An 18,227-nucleotide genomic window follows, 5' to 3' on the forward strand; every position below is an offset into this window, starting at 1 on the left:
TGCTACATATGTCAAATGTTTACATGCGTCGTTCGCGGCTCGCTCGGCTTCCGCCCATCCGCCAGTACACCTACGCGTTTCACGGGTTCGTTTTGAGGCTGCATTCGAGAAGGACAAGGACCGCGTTTGAAAACAAGGGTGCAATTTTACGAGAACACACGACTCGTGAAGGAACTCTTCGGACGCAAGGATGGGTAGTTACGCGAGCAGAATCGCGTCGATGTCTAACACGGCTGTCCACAGTGTGTATCGAGGCTGCAAACGCAAGTACATCGAGGAATACGACTGCGATTCCGAGTCCGATTACATCGAACGAACGCTGCACACACCGAAAAAGTAAGATCTCTCTCGCAGATCGCTTTTACAGTATTTATTTATTAATGTAGAAATCTCTCGCAGACCTTACCGTTACCTTCGTCTATCACCTTCGGGGGATTCTATATTTGATGATAAATGTTAATATTTCGTAAGTTTTGCGCTGCCGATGTTATATCTTGAATGCTTCAATTTGCAGGAGAAAATTGCTCACGACGGCACAATATATATACAAGACCCTATTCCAAGAAGAGAAAGGCAGTGACATAACTGTTTTCATACTGGGAAAAGCATGGAGATTACATAAAGTTTATATTAGTCAGGTATGACTCACATAAGCGCGTGCACTTTCTACACATGCATACATACACAAAACACAATGCATAGTATTTGTATATGTTTTGCCTTTTTTGTCCTTCCCATTCAATATGACAGATATAACATTCAATGTAACAGATTCTTTGATAATTTTGAGATGTACATTTTTGTCTAATAAATATTTAATATAATGTTTTATTATTAATATTTTATAGTACATTTTTTCATTTTCAATGTTAAATATCTTTGGAACTATCAAATTTAATGTAATTTTGAAAATATATAATTTGGAAGTATCAAATTTTATTGTTAGAATAAAATCTACTATTTTTGAAGTTAAATGGAAAATAAAGCTTCGTCATCTTTGTTTATTTTATGCAAATCTTATATAAAAATCTTTATAAAAATTTATGCATATTTTATTTTAGTAGTTTATAAGTACTAAATACTTTTATCCACAACATTTTATAAAAGAATCAATTTTAAATTGAGAATAAGAGAAAGAAAGAGAAAGAGATGAAAGAATTTATCATTGAATTTGTCAATTGTATAATTTTAATTATACTTTATGTAGCCAAGTGATGCAATTCTAATGATAGATATTTTTAAAGAAATTTTTTTTTTACAGAGTCCATACTTTGCTAGTATGTTTTCTGGTTCTTGGAGAGAGACTAATGAGAAAGTTATTAATGTAGAAATCACAGATCCTAACATTACAATGAATTGTAAGAATATATTATTTAATCTCTAATTAAATATCCAGAGAATATCTCTTACATGTTATATCAAAAGTAAAAAAATCAAATTTAAGAATGTGTAATCTTATGTAGAAAGAATATTTATTCTATATAATTGTTTCAGCATTATGTACAGTGTTAGGCTCGCTCTATCAAGATGAAGTCACTTTGGAGCCAAAAGAAGTTATTTCTATTTTGGCAACATCTGTTCTGTTTCAATTGCAAGGTTTAATAGACGAGTGTGCAGACATTATGATAGAAACTACAAATAGTGAGACTGTGGTACCATATTATAATGCAGCTGTATCATATGGTGTACCTACTGTGAAAGCAGCTGCAAAACGATGGTTGGAAGTCAATTTATTGAATTACGGATGGCAGCATCCACCTTTTTTAAAAGAAATTGCACCAGATTTAATGGCAGAATTAGTTGCAAGTCCTGATTTAGTTGTCTTGCAAACAGAATTCTGTATATATCTAATGTTGCGCATATGGTAAGTTTATATAAGTGTTTTTATATAAATATCTTATATATTCAATTTCGAAAAACTAATGATAAAAGTGGTTTATATGCTTGATGCAGGTTATTTGCACATACTCACGACTACGATGATACGTTGAAAATCGACGATTACTTTAAAAATCACAAATGGACGGAACCCTTTTTAACGACCGATGAGGGCAAAGAATATGCAGCACCTTTTAAGGCACTAAAGATGAAATATTTGCTTTTACATGAACAAGATGATAAGATATTATATAATGATAATTTAATACCACCAGATTGGCTATACAATGCTTATAGAGAACAATGGCATCACTTATTAAGAGTTGATGGAAATTTAGATAGAGGGTAAGCTTGTCAAAGATTACATCGGAATTTTTCTTTTAAATAAACTAAAATAAATTAGATTATTTATTTTCTTTCTAACACACAGTCCAGTGCAGATGACGGAAGAAGAATTTGCAAAAGAATGCTTTCGATGTGGTAGATGTGTTGAAAAGCCAGGTGAACATACTTGGAGATGGAAAGCCTTCCATTATGGATTAGATTTAGTAATGACTGTAGACACAACTAGTTTACGCATTATGAGAAATCATAGAGCGGACACAGAGCATATTAAGGCTAATCATAAGGAACATAAAATTCTGATAAAGTAAGCTTGAAATTATTGGTTTGACTTTAAGAATGAATTAGATCAAGAATAATAAAAATATGAAATTTTTCAATTTTAGAGTCTGTCTATTTTCATTGGACGAGCAACGTCAAGTGAAACACGTTCAAAATTCGGGTATGCTAAGATTACGTTTGAGAAAGAATACAGAAGTAAGTTATCGTTAAGGACGACTTTACGTAATATAATTTATATAGAATATGATATAATATGTTATTTTTGCATCAGCACATTTTTTTTCAGCACGAGATAATGTCCCTGGATAAGCAGCTAACTTATCCTCTGTATATATCAGTCAACATGCAACTAGTCACGCCACTCACATTGGAAGAAGAGACAACATCAGCTGATGTCATATTTTCAGATACTTAGCATTTCAAGAATATAACATTTTATATAAAGGTAAAAAATATCGAATTCTCATGAATTGTCGCTTTGTAATATATTCCACTTGATTGAATGTGTTGGATATTATAGACACATGTTACTATTTGGCACAACACTTAAATAGAAAGAGATATGGATCTTTAATAGAGACCAAATTCTTTCTTATGTAGTGATATACAGGGGTCCATTTTTACTGCATTATCTCTTTACTGCATCTCTTTTAATAACAAATTTTTTTGTCAATTTGGGCTCAACTGTTTATTAAGCGGAAATATCCTATTGTTATCAAATATAACAAAATTTTAAATTTGGAAATTAAATAAATAAACAAAATTATGTTTATTAATTAATTTCGAATATACCACAATACAATTTAAATTTTGACTCTTGTTGTGAAGATATATAATATGATAAATATAACTATGAAGATTGAAAAAATGCTGTGAGAAATAATTACATTTTTCATATTTTTATTTAAAAAAATTATTTCTCTTCCCAAATTGGCTAAAGAATCTATCATCAAAAAGTAACATGGTAGAAATGGAACATTCTATATATATTTTTACATCAATGTATATTGAATTTGATATAATTGATGTATTTGTGATTTGTATTAATTATGAAAGTCATTCTAATAACTGGCAAGAGCCTTGTCATTAGATAGATTTTAATATTTCCCTCTAATCATTCCTAAGCATGTTCCTTTGGACTGAATAAAAATGCATTAATGATAATTTAGTAGATTAGATACATTGCATAATCAAAGAATTCTTTTTTGCTTTTTTAATACTTTAATATTTTTTTTAATACTTGAATTACTTTTATAATTTAAATCATAGTTTGTATATATAACTTTGGAATGATGGGTAATTCTGATAGAATATATAGAAAATGATCAATATTTTTCAGTGTTTACTGATAAATCATAATTGCAATCGTAATTACTTAATTTCTGTATTCTAGAGACAAATATTAAAAAATATGTACGACAATGTCTATTGAAATGAAAAAGAAAATGCTTCTGAGTACTTTAATTAGATTGAAGATTACAAATAAGTAAAATTATTTTTCGTCTTTATATATTTATATATTTATATATTTATATAATTTGTATATTAATTATAGCAATTTATCTTGATCATATTACTTTAATTTATAAATCGTGCAATCATATTACTTTAATTTATAAATATTTAAATTTAAATTTTAAATTTAATGTTTAAAAAAAATTTTAAAGAGAAAGCTGTCAAGCGGACTATAAATTACGATTTTTTTATGAAAGTGGCTATAATCGAAAACGACTTATTTTCGAATATTATATAATTTTTTTCCTTCTTTTTTTGGTTCCAAATCAAAGTACTGCGGACGATTTTCCGGATACCTTGTATACATGTACATATATACTATGTATACTATATATGCGTAAAACACTATATATTTATGAAAAAATTTAAAAGATTTTGAGATATTTTTTGTATATGTTATTCCATGAGCTATATTACTTAATAATGGAGTAAAAGAAAATTTCATTGATACAATACGTTATATAAAAAAGAGGAAATGGTTTTCTGTCTTCCCAGTAAAAAATTTTCTTCGATATATTCTAGTGCCTTTTATCTATGTAGCGAAAAAGAAACTACGTATAAGCGAATTAACTTTCATAATACGCATAAGACGATAACCTTTGTAAACATATTTTTTTTATAAAGAGATTTTCTTACTACGACAGTCTTTCGGTAAAATTATAATAAATTTTACAGATACATGCAGTTTATGTGATTCTCATACCTACAAATACTCCTACCTTCTTAAAATAATTTTTTTCAACATATTTCGATTCAAGTTTGATTAATAAACTTAATTTTAATTAATATCAGTTGTTTGGATGTAATAATTACTTAAGAAAAATGGGTCTTTATGAAAATTCGCAAAAGGAATACGCTTATTAATCGCTCAACATTTTATTATTGGCAGAATACTCTTTCTTTCTCTTTCTGTACAGAATATATGATATACGTAACGTTATTCTCTCGTGTGCACGCGACACACATAATGGACATTTCGACAGATTCAATGAGGTTTGACATAGACATTCTTTTGATACATGTCGCAAACAATAAAAGGCATTCTATGAAAAATCTCATATGTATATACAATTTTTGGAAATTTTTCTACGACGATCATTAAATTCTGTTCATTATTAAAATCCATCTTAATGGATGCATTAATATGTATATATGATGTAATTTCAACAGAAAAGCGTTGCTCTAAATTTGAAAATAGTAACCTGGAACGCTTTTATATAACAATGTAATAGATATATTACATGAAATATATGTAATATATTTTTTAATATTTCAATATTTTATTAATGTAATAATTTTATTAATGTAATAACTATTTTCAAGACATGGCAGCGTTTTTTTTATCAACATAAGTATTATGGCAGCAGTTTTTTAGTCATTAGGGTATCACGTTTGATAAATACAAAGCTTGGAAAATTTTTTATATTTAAAAAGATTATAAAATTAATTAGAATATTTGTCACGTGTGTGCGCGAGCAATTATATGTACTCGTATATTTCTTCGCATGTAGTTAAAGCGTAAGGAATTAACATTATAAGCATACGACTACAATAAAGGATGTTTAAAAAGTGATTAAAATCATATATATGTATATAATATGTATGTATCGTATAGAGATGAAAACAGTTGAAAAAATTCCGATATGACTTAAAAAATATAAATCAAAGCAAAAAATATATATCGTATATATTCGCATTTGAAATTTTGCATATATTGCGGGATATTTGGATATATGTAGATTTAAGATATCTTTGTATTTTACGATCGTCATGGCGAATAAACTGTACTCTCACAGTTATAATATTCTTCTATCGACATACCTCACATACATATATCAAAAGAATGCAAGTCAATCTCGACAACAAGAACTCCACATTTTTTTTTGTAATTATGGAGCCGCAATATTTCCAATGACATGGAATAAAATCATTCATCTCGAAACGACAGGGGAGATGTAAGAGAGAGTGTTGGAATAAGGTAGTTTTTTTTACTATCAAATTAATTAATGAAAATTGTTTTTAATTAAATATAGAGTATTACAGCCAATACTAAAGCATGTGACTTACATTAATTTATAATCTTCGATAGCACTGAAATTTCAATTGTTTACTCTGTCATCGTGTTCACACACCAACCCTTGCCCCTTTACCAATTCTATCTTTATTTCTCCTGTCGTTTCCAGTCTTAACAATACCATCACGTCCATCAAAAGATTGTTGCCATTTGCGCTCTAATGATAGTAATTATTAGCAGTATTATTTGTAACAACGTACTAACAATAACTATAATAGTAATAATAGTAGTAGCGGTGTAATAGTAATTAGTAACGATCGTTAATGGCAATAATGGCGACGACGAGTGATGGAGCAGCAACAGTGGCAATCTCATTTTGTAGTACTACTATGTGACATAGTTTATATTGATGAAGCACGCTATTTCTCTCTCTTTCTCACCTAGTTTCTTTGTCGAAAATAAATCTAAATCTATTCTCTTCCTCGTTATATGTTATTGCTCGTTCGTCATTTGCTTGTACCGCACATTGCTGTGTGTTTTGTCATCATTATTACTATTATTATTAGCATTAGTATTATATAGAGTGTTCGATCATTATAATACATATGGAAATTATTGAGAAATAAAATAATTTTATCTCGTTAAAAATAGAATTAAAGATATGCAAAAATTTCTAAGCTGCAATGAATTTTTACAACGAATTAATATATTTAAACAAATGATTTTTAAATATCATCTTAAATTACAGTTGACGTGATCTTTAAAAGTTTTAGAAATCAAACTTTTCTGTAAGAAACGTGGCATTTGATTAAATTCCATCAATGAAAACATTGTTTGAGCTTTTTCGATTAGGAATAACGATGAGCACTATAAATGCATTTATTACCGAACACCCTGTATTTACCCTTCTTAAATTTGTCATTCGCAAGCAAAAAGAACAGCAACGAATTATTAAGGCCGGTTTTTTCCAGTCGGTCAACTTATTTGATCTCTCTCATGAGCAATATTGTACGATCTAAAAAGAGAGATAAAGGAGATTCTTTTATCTGTCAGATAAATTATGGGAGACTCTTTATATATCCGAAGGTGCAACAACCGACTAATTGAGCTATTGAGCTTAGCATCACGCTCAATTATTATTGCGGCACACACATACACGCACACCCACCCACACATGTATTGTATCATACATATGCACATACGCATACATAAATGGCGGTTATTGTACGCTCAGGTGACTCAAACTGTTTACTGCTTAAACTGCACTTATTGCAAACTTTTTGCGAAACACGGAATAATCGTGGACGCGATGGTGAATTTTCAACCCTTATTAGAGCTAAATGCGAGGTTTCTCTCGGCATATCGTCGATATGTTATGTCCCATTCTTTATATAGCCCGTTTTACGTAGCACTAGTATCTTAAGGTGTTAAGGTTTACCTTGAATCGGGGTTAAAGAGGAGATATATTACATCCATTCAGATTTTACTTCAGTTTACTTTAATTTAAACTCTTGATAGCGAAATAATTGATTTCTTTAGATAAACGTAATGATTTTCCAAAGATGAATTGACATTTTTTTAGTAATTATTATTAATTTTGTTACACATATATATGTTTAAAAAATTGATAAGAAAAATATTATAATTATATATATATTATAAAAAAATAATATATAATTATACATTTAACATAATTATATTGTATACTGTGAAATTGTATACAATATAATATTTATATATTAATTATTATATATTATAGACTTAAACTGAAAAAATTAAGAAATTAAAATAATAAATTTTAATGAAATACTAATGCGTGAGAAAGAGAAAGAGAGAGAGAGAGAGTACTGAAGTAAACTGAACAAATGTAACGGCTGCACCCTGCATTATATGCCGTTTCATCATAAACGCTAGGTGACATATTGCACCTCTAAAAATAAGCAGGACTATCAATCTCGCGTGCAATTCCATTTCGGCTTTGTTCCGACAACAAAATATATATTTTTTCTTTGTTTTGCGTGCATATACATACGTCGAAATGATGCATACACACACGTACATACACACAGAAACATTCATGCAAAAACACACATATATGTTCAGCAGTAGCAGGCGAGGTGCGAAATGTGTCGCGATGCCGCTACTTTGTATTTACGTTACCGTGTGTGTGAGACTTTTTTTTTTGTTATACTAATCGTAAATTTTTTTCTCGCAAGAGATACCTGTCTCTTTTCCTACGTTTTTTTAGTTCGATAATACACTTGTCGTGCAACAAAACATTCGGTCGGTTCTATACAAGAGTAAGCGAATTAACAAGAATCGATAGGAATGTGTTTTACAAAAGTTTATCAATTTCTAAATCTTTCTCGTAAAATTTAAAATATGTATGTTGTGTGAAAAAAGAATCGTATATTTTACGTAAACACATTGAATAATTTCAGAAATAAAATAACATTTGGAAAATAATTAATTAATTAATTACAAAAACAAATTCCTAATCGATTCCTCTTAATCTACTTGTGCAAAAAATATCCACAAATTCGACAGCTGGTTAAAGCACAGTTGCTTAAAGCCGACAAAACATGGCGCGACAAGTGCGATATCAGCGAAAGACACGAAAGACATCGATGATTGATTTTCTTTTTACGCAGAGGCCATGTTACGTTTTTCTCTTACTTTTTTCTTTTTTTCGCGAAGATATGTACTACTGAAGTGTCGCCTTCGCGTATCTGGCAGTTATCACCGTTACGCTACGTTATAATCCGGCTATTTTTTGCAGACCGTTCGCAGCCTAAGACACTGTCGAGGAGTCGATTAAATCTACCCGATTACTAGCTACGAGATTTGAAAATTTCGCTAAGAGGCTTGCTATGTCTTTTGAAAAACATGCCATATTATTCCGATGAATCCTTTGAGAAAAACCGTGGCGCAATGTATGATACTTTGTCTTTGATGAAAAGCAAGTTTGAGATTATCTGTTTGATGATATTTATATCGCTTGTGACTAAGGAAATAAATTTTATACGTAATCGAATAAAGTGAGTCAAATTAGTAATGTCTTGCAAAAACTGCTATAAATTTATATAAATAATTCGTATCATATCTTAAAATAAAAATTGCTTAAATATATATTAGATATATTATAGATCTACATTTTAACTTAACGTTTATATATCTTTCCATATTTTTTGATCTTTCATGACAGTTATTTTCAATCATTGCCGTATTTCTTTTTCCGAAGAAATAAATTTTTAAACATACATTCTTTCTCGGAAATAATAATAATCTCACTTATGTGGACTTTATCGAAGAGAGAAAAAAATTAATATTTGTATTGTTTTCTCTCAATTCAATTCAATTTCTCTCAATGAGATACTATCGTTAATTTGGATTGTATGTCGTCCATCTCGTACGTAGGTTAATCGATATTAAAGCTATGTAACAGAATATTCGATATTCTTGAGTACTCAATGTTCATTTCACATGTACACTCGAGTTGTATCAAAGTCGATCTCGAGTACGAGTACTCGAGAATTTAATTCGAAATTTATTATATTGAGAGAAAAAAGTTTAATTTATCGAAATTGTAAAGAAATCTTAGAAATAATACCAAAAAGAAGAGAAGAAAAAGCTATAGAAAAAATGTAGAAAACGAAATTATAAAAGATTATTTCCTTTCTTTAAGGGTCTTGTAAATATAAGTACATGAAGAAAGAATTGGAAATTTTTAAAATTCACTGATTGAAAACCTATAGAATTTCGGTTCCCGAAAAATACTGGAAGTGGTGTCGGATTCGTTGTACATACAGTTCGGATATCTCGGAACGGGGAAGAGACGAAAATTCGGTAGCTTAAATGGAAAAAGTATTCGTGGAAGCGACGCGATGACGCGCCTTGATCATTGTCTGATCCGGATTTGATTAGGCCGGAGGAAGATTAGGCTGAAAATCGAAACGGCATTTTCTCTCCCGTTGATCTCTCGATGCTTATCAATCTCTCGAATCGGGGAGACCGTAGCGAAATTGACGGTAATAATCGAAAGTGGCGTTTTTGATCTAATCGCGTATCTCGATATACGAACGGTCCGGGCGGCGCGACGATGACGATGGCTGGATCGATTCGGATTCTCTTCATCGATTCGTGCGACTCGATCAATTGTTAGGCAGAATTAGGCTGGCGAGAGAGAGGCGGGCACGACAGCAGCAGACTCGGTATCGCCAGAACGGCAGTCAGGAGGGACGCCAATGGCAGTAAGGACGGCGTGCGGAGACTCTCGACGGAGTTGCACAGATCACCGGTGCACGAGCAATAAAATGCGCGCACGTCGTGGGTGCCGGACCTCATAAGGCACTCGCCATTGTCCTTCTCGTCCGTGATGTAGCCGCAGCTTCGCACGACCCTCACCTTGCCGTATACTGTAACAATACATACCGGGGGATTATTCTTAAAAAAAGAAAAAATTATTTTGCTATTTAACAATTTTAAGATATCGTTTTATTACTTTCAAACTTTTCTTGCCTATGAGGCTCTTTGTTTGACTTTTTCTAGAATAAAAATGTTTAATAATATGACTAATAATTGTATTTCTTTCATTGCAATAACATTTTAACCACCGTTAGAATTGGACATAATAATACAACACATGATAGCTGTAACAAATTTCTTGCATTATTAATTATTATCACATGTTGTTTATAAAAACATGTAGAATATTGCGAGTTGATAAATAGAAACAATGTAATCGATATAAATAATATTTATTGAATAACATTCTATAGATATGTAACAGATTACTATAACTGCGGGTTTTCGTTTTTGAAAACAATTGTTAACGATTAAATATAAAATTGCTAAAATAGACGATATTTTAATTAATTTGAAATATTATTGAAACAGAACTTTATAAAAGTGACCTCACTTCTTGAACTGATTTTTCGGCAAAGAGTAGGTTCTAAGTGGCTGAGGTGTTCCAAACGAGGCTGGAAGCTGCAGTTGACAGTTCCCAGACTGTACGGATCGAATGGATCGCCACATCTTGGGTCGTACTCGCTGTTGCATTGATAACATATTATCGCTTCACCTGTGATAAAAAAAAGATTTTATTATTTTTATATCTTGTACGCAAAGAATAAGGATCGATTGCAAGTAAAATAATTCCTCCGAAATCTTTAAATTTTGGGAATTCTAGAATTTTTAGAATACTTCAACACGCAACAATAAAAGGACATATATAACTTGTTCTTATGTAATTAAAGATCGCGTATAGAAAGGCAAGAAACTATATTTTATAGAGTACATTCTTTAGAAATTAAAATTAAGAATTTTGCGATTTTATGGTAGGTTCAAAAGAATGGGACCAGGACTTGAGCGCGTCGATTGAGGGAAGGTCTGGTTCACGTTTTCTCGCCCTTCCATGACGTAACGCTGCACGCGCACCCATTGCATCCCACGACTACCGAACTAGGCTGATACGGCACCAGCTGATATCGAACAGGCAAGGCACGCGATGACCTACACTCAGCTGTCGTGGATCGATACGAAGAAACCGAATTTTATAGCGGGTATAAAATTAGGCGATTAGAGAGACAAATGCATAAGCGATGAGTTTTATGAGTAAGTAAATTTAACGTTTTACCTTGTCATATCTAATATCTATATTTACCTTGTTACATCTAATATCTAATATTGAGCGACATGTAAACTTGCCAAACTAATTAATTAATTTTAAATAATTAATTTGTATAGTAATCTTATGCATTTCTTCTTCTCAGTTTTTATATTTTTTAAATATTCTTTTTTATTTTATTACGTTGTCACTATGTTATTTCATCATAATCTTTGCTTAAACTCTCTATGATCTTATTTTTAGGAAAATATACTCTTAGACGTCAAATAAAATATTATACTACACTTACGTAATTTTTTATTATATGTAATTTTAACTGACTTATCTTTTATAATACATAATATATAAAGGAAAGAATTTTAGTCTTAAGCAATTAAAAAAAATCGAATAAATGAAAAAAGTTTGATCACGATAAATTAAATATATCACTGGTTAATGGCATCTAGATAAAATGCCAAGATAAAATTTTACCAAGTTCAAGAATCTTACTCACGCAATGGATATTATTCTACTTTTACTAAAAATATACAATTTATTTACGAGTGAATCTATGTGATTTTCTTCACTCACATTATTATTACTCCAAAACAACGATAAATTTTTGATATTCCATGAATAAGAATTGATGAAACTAAACATTTGTAAAACATAGAATTAGATATACTAGCAAATAATATCTCATTAGAAAGACAATCTATATGATATCTTTAAAAAATATAAGAAATATATATTATGAAAAATGTAATATATATATATATATATATATATATATATATATATATAATATGGACGACAAGAAACAATATTATCATTACAAAGAAAATGAGATACGCACAAAACTATACTGAAGGGTATAGGGATGAGGAAAAGGGGAAGGAGGATAAATGAGGGTTGGAGGAGGAGAAAGTGGGTCGCTCGATAACTTTCACAACGGTAGCTTTCGTAGACGCTATCTTAAATTTCAACAAATTGTCGAATATATAGTGAATTTATTTGCGGACTGCCGATGCCAATTACTTTTATATCGGCAATTACTTCGATCGGCGGATGGAAGAAAACCGAAAGATTCCAAGCGCGCATCAGCCGGTACCCTCTGATGCACTTGTGAAGACATGCGTATCGCGAGGGAAAGATAGAGAGGGAGGAAATTCAATTTGGAGAAATAAAAACTGAAACAATGCAATCGTATTTGATGAATCGATACGCGATAAAGTTCGCTTGAATATCGAAAAGGTTATATCGTTACTATGTATATCATTATTCCATTAATCATTTTTCGTCCAGAAACTTTCACCTTTGCATTACTACGGCAAGGTTACGTCATCAACTAGTGAACGATGTTTAAACAAAAATAGCGAAATATCACGCCTAATCATTATTTTCGACGCTATTGAGGAAACGAATATCTATTATTGGAGCCTCAGCTGTTTCCCGGATTTGACTTTTCCGCTGTCGAAGTCGCAGGATATGTATCGACAACGTCAGCGGAGAGAAATGGGATTAAAGCTCGACGATTCCTTTAATCGAGGTCGTGCATTTACCGGCATTTTCAACGAAATCGAAATGATAAAATGATTATAAAGCTCGCATTCTATGTTAAACACTTGAATACAATTTGCTTATACTTAGTATGTTCAAGCGTTTAACATAGAATGCGAGCTTTATAATCATTTTGTTATAAAACGAAACTTTTATATTATTCTATGATAATTAAATAAATTGGAGCTCAAAGATTCAATAAACACATAAAAAGAAAATAACTATTATTTTTTTCTAATTATTTCTTTCAATTTATTTTTGTGCGTGTGCGCGATTGTATTTAATACGATCATTCAAGGAGATTCTGGATAAATTTGCAGTTTAAACCAAATGTGCAGTAGTGTAAATTTGCAGTTTATACCAAATGTGGAGGCATACAGTTATTATATTTTCTTATAATAAAATATAAAATTTGATCATCCCTTATTTTCGATCCGACATTCCGAAGTACTACAAGTGCCACTGTTGTAAGAATTCGCCGATCAGTATATTTCATTGATCGTACTACTGCGTATGATACTAAATATCACTGCTTTTTGCAAATCAACAATGCATAGGATTAGAAACGGATGAGGGGGAGATGGATTGTACATTTAAAAAAAATAGAGAATTTAGAATGAAACGAGAAAACTTATTTCTGGAACCAAAATCTATAAAATCTTGAAAGGAACCAGCAAACTTTTAGTAGCCATTTTATCCTTTTTAATGTTCTCAATGTACCTAGAAATATATATTCGAATGTTGAATAAAAAGTGAATTTATTTTGCATTAAATTAGAAATTTATCAATAAAGAATTCGGCTTTTAATCTTCCCCTCAAATTACTCCTAAATATTAAAATAAATCGATAGAAATAAAAAGAAATTTAAGCCAATTTTTTTCAACCTTAAACAATTAAGAACTTTGAGATGAGAATCTTTTTCTGAATGTTGTATTAAATGAAATTTGTTTTTTACTCATGTCTAGTGTTGAATTCAAATCTTTGCGTAACAATTTCCAATTCGTGATTATAACAATACATATTTTATATACACGATATTATCGTAGTGATAATTTTTCAAAAATAACACGAATTAATTATACATTAATTGTATATTAATTGTTATTTTGTTAACATTCAAATAAGAAATTCTACATTTGCTCGAAATTAATTTAGATCGCAAAGATTCGAAAGTCTTTTTTTTATTAAAATAAAATATAGTAAGAGGCCATAAAGAGTCAACGCAGTTGTAAGGCGTTTTTTAAAAATTATCCATGAAAACGATTCACATTAAACGATCTTTCTTCTTTATTGACATCAAACATTTCGGACTCAGTTCGAGCCTTCTTCAATGATTCTGATAAGACAAAAAGAATCAAATGAGATAACAAAACGCAATATCATTAATAGATAAGAGAGGAAAAAACATAGTCATCAACTAACTGACTGTTGCCTTACAACTGCGTTGGCTCTTTATGGCCTCTTACTATATTTTATTTTAATTTATTAATTTCGAGAGCCTTTAATTTTGTTTATCTTTTCTTTTTTTTACATTCTTGGATTTTTTCGAGCCTCCAGATACGAGAAATCTTCCGTCTAGACGGTTCATTCATGGCGATAACTTTCCCTGCCATCACCTTTACGCCGCATTGCGCCGTACATATATATTCGACTATTTTCTACGATTTCTGAATAAAGTGCACAAGGTCGTATCAACGATCGTTCCTCGCCCTTTAGCAAATGATAAATCAATCTAATAAATTAATTAAAACATATCGGGATTATGGCAACTATTGTATTAAATTCGCGCGTACGAGAAGGGTTTTTTATTCAAACTTGTCATTCGAGCTTTTTGCTTAAGTTTTCTATCCAAATGCTTGCACTAACAAATGTAATAAAGAAAAATGTTGCTAATGAAAATTAACATGCAACTCGGAAAATATTAAATAGCGAAACTGTCATTAAAAATGTTCTAATCTTTTAAACTTATTTCGAATATCTCTTGTACATTCTTTTGCGCTATTTATAAGAATAAAGTCATTGCGCAGAAATTTAAAAATCAAATTTTTATAAACGAAATAATGACTGCAAAAGAATGCATTTGGAGTACCTTTATTTTTATGTCAGTTCAAGTACATTTGAAGGCTTTTACAATTGTACTAACTGTTAAACAATTATAATAGCCTTTAAGTAGCTTGTAAAAAGGAGACAAGCTAAGAATGTAAAATTTTTTATTCGCTATTTTTGTAGCTTCGAATAAAAATAACTATGGTACTTTATGGTACTTTACCCTACTTTTACGAGAGGAATCGAGCCGCTTTCGCGCGCGTGAAGAAATGTCTCCGGAGCCGATTATTTCCTTCTCTTTCGCGCAAATTTCAATTTTTCGATTATCGATTATCGATTATCGTCGGATCGAGGCCTAAGCTAGCTCCGCTCGCTCCGATAACAATCGTGCTCCGCGGGAGAGGATCGATCGCCATTCCAGAAAGTCCAGGAAGCGCGACTGGCCGAGTCCGATCGGCACTCACCGCGATGAAAAGTGGCCGCCAGGACGAGGACGAGGACGAGGCCGATGATCGGCGCGGCTTGATTCGCGATCATGGTCATCGTGATCGGCGGACCATGTGCTCTAATCGCGTCGGATCCGCGGTCGTCGTCGCATGGAAGTTGAGCGCGTCGTCCGGGGAGGAACGCTCCTGTCGTCGTTGTCGCCGGGAAAGAGAATCGGGCAGTGAGTGAGCGTCTGGCACGTCTCGCGCCCTTCGCGGACGGGAACGCGACTCAAGGACTCTAAGGACGGCGGCTCGTTCTCGGGTCCTCGCGCGCGTACGTCACTTTACCCGGACGCATAGCAACTGACGCGCGATATCCCCGACCGTGTCACCGTGCCGCCGAGTTTCCCTCTCGGCACACTATATCCGCACGCTATGCGGCAGATCCATCCCCTCTGCGATGCGCCCGCGGTCGCGGGCGCCGCGGCCGCGGCATTCGTCGCTGCTTCAAACGGACGGGGTGGATGGTGGCTGGTGCACGCGCCAAGCCTCCTCCCTTCCGCTCCCATCCCCGAGCCACCCTCCCTTGCGCCGGCGAACCGTCTCCTCTGTCGCATCAAGATTATGGAATATTTCGCCGCGATGCATTTTTCTTTCGAGCCTTTGCGATCTTGTACCGAGAGGCACTTTTCAGATAAAGCGATCTTATGAATATTGTAATTGTGATTGTAAAGCTCAAATTCGGATATTCGAAGAATAAGATATTCCATGTTGGTAAAAATATAAAAACTAAAAAAATTAGAGGTGTTAACGGTCCGTTTGTAGTAATAATACAAAATAACTATAAAAAGTTAAAACTGTAAAGACCACTAAGATTGAAAATTAAATATAAAAATATAATAAAATATAATAAAATTGTAAAATATAATAAAATATATCAAGAAAATCTAAAGATTATATAAAGGCACGTAAAAGATTAAAGAAGATTCGTTACAAATCTTTTGCACCACTTTTGTACATATTTTTAAAGAATTGATAAAAAAAATTTTTATTTAAAAAAAGATATTATATTATCATTTTCAGATTGGTGGTTTAAATCTCACATTTTCTTAGTTTTCATACATGTATTGTCTGCATTTTCTAGGACACGATGTCTCACGATGACAGCCGGCAACTTCCGTTCGGATGTATTGGCTTTTCAATATCTTGCTGTTTATCGCGCTTATTCGCATATATGTGTGTATACATAGTGTCCTATTTCTTTTATCTATTTTTCTAGCAGCAGTAACATCTCATAAACATTACGACTTCAAGGGAGAGTAAAATGAAAGGGAGAGTATTTTGCACGACGTTTTACTCATATTTTATAGTCACGGTTCTCTTGGGTATTTAACAATATAATTTTATTTAAAGACTAGATTATCAAACTATTTATATTAAAAATTAAAAAATAATATAATATAAAATAATAACCCATCAGATTCTTGCTAAGAAAAAATTATTTGTTAAAAATTTACTAAATGAAAAGAGAAGCGCGACAGAGATTCGGCGTACTCTTTATACATGTAAAGAAATTATTTCTTATATGAAAGGAGACTTTTATCTCTTCGTTGTGCATCTCGACAGGTGGATCATTATAAGAAAGTATTGCGAGGAAACCTCTGTATCGCGCAGGAAGCACTAGATTCGAGAAGCACTAGATCGACATAAGTAATGTAAATACATGTGCATCTTTCTCGAGCAAACGGAAAGTTTCAATAAACGCACAGAGTTCTTAGAAAAATATTTAAAAAATATATATTTTTTTTAACGTATGTTATAATATATATTGTTGCGTCCACACGAGATTGATATATTTCGCGACTTTTGCCATCATCAGTCACGCTCGTACTTGCGAATAAAAAGAACGGTAAGTTTTTAAGTATAACACAATAAAAATACAGAGGATATAATAACAAGAAATAACAAAGGATATTTGAAATTAACGAAAAAAGAACTGTCGAAAATACGTTCGTACAACATTGTAAAGAAACTCTATCCGATTCTCTATCAAGACATCTTGCTTTGTTGTGATTAACAAGATCTGATGAAGACATCTTAGGAAACAATCTTCTTATCAAATCGTTTTGTATCGATAGCTCCATACCAATCGGATATATTACAAATATGATCGCAAAGCAGTATTATCGTCGAGACGAAATACAGGAACGCAACAATATTATTATATAGTATCATATATACATATTTTCTACATTTAGTGCGAAATGTGGACATTTCTAAGTTTTATTTATCTCGTGTGAAGATTGTGTACATTCGCAGACAAATAAGAAGAGACTTTTTTAGCACTCTACGATAAAAATGTGAGATGTGTAAATGTAAAAACGTAATATTTAAAATATATATTTAATAAAATATTCTAAGATCTTTTAAGGATATTTCTTTTAAATATATTTTTTTTTCTTAAATATATATTTAAAAGAAATAAAAGATCTTAGAATATTTTATTAAATATATATTTACAATATATAATACACAATGAAAAAACCGTAATATATAT

At 31.7% G+C, this 18,227-nt stretch overlaps 2 protein-coding genes across 3 annotated transcripts; one reads left to right on the plus strand and one right to left on the minus strand.

Annotated features, from left to right (window-relative positions):
* Positions 1–10: 10 nt before the first annotated feature.
* Positions 11–11,754, plus strand: LOC105252373 (protein germ cell-less). 2 transcript variants are annotated; one of them, XM_011259714.3, is made up of 9 exons: positions 11–336; positions 515–638; positions 1,262–1,358; positions 1,495–1,864; positions 1,954–2,223; positions 2,309–2,527; positions 2,607–2,697; positions 2,774–2,947; positions 11,372–11,754. In XM_011259714.3, the coding sequence occupies exons 1-8, from the start codon at positions 191–193 to the stop codon at positions 2,915–2,917; spliced, it is 1,461 nt and encodes a 486-aa protein (XP_011258016.1). In that variant the 5' UTR covers positions 11–190; the 3' UTR covers positions 2,918–2,947; positions 11,372–11,754. The 2 variants fall into 2 exon arrangements, with proteins under 2 accessions (XP_011258016.1, XP_011258017.1); XM_011259715.3 differs by having other exon boundaries at positions 2,789–2,947.
* Positions 9,321–16,389, minus strand: LOC105252371. The gene is made up of 3 exons (XM_011259713.3): positions 15,707–16,389; positions 10,950–11,111; positions 9,321–10,446 (listed from the first exon to the last, which is right to left on the minus strand). The coding sequence occupies exons 1-3, from the start codon at positions 15,783–15,785 to the stop codon at positions 10,190–10,192; spliced, it is 498 nt and encodes a 165-aa protein (XP_011258015.1). The 5' UTR covers positions 15,786–16,389; the 3' UTR covers positions 9,321–10,189.
* Between the last annotated feature and the right edge of the window lie 1,838 nt (positions 16,390–18,227).

The sequence above is a fragment of the Camponotus floridanus genome, unplaced genomic scaffold (assembly GCF_003227725.1).
Source record: "Camponotus floridanus strain SB8 unplaced genomic scaffold, Cflo_v7.5 scaffold31, whole genome shotgun sequence".
Classification (NCBI taxonomy): Eukaryota; Metazoa; Arthropoda; class Insecta; order Hymenoptera; family Formicidae; genus Camponotus; species Camponotus floridanus.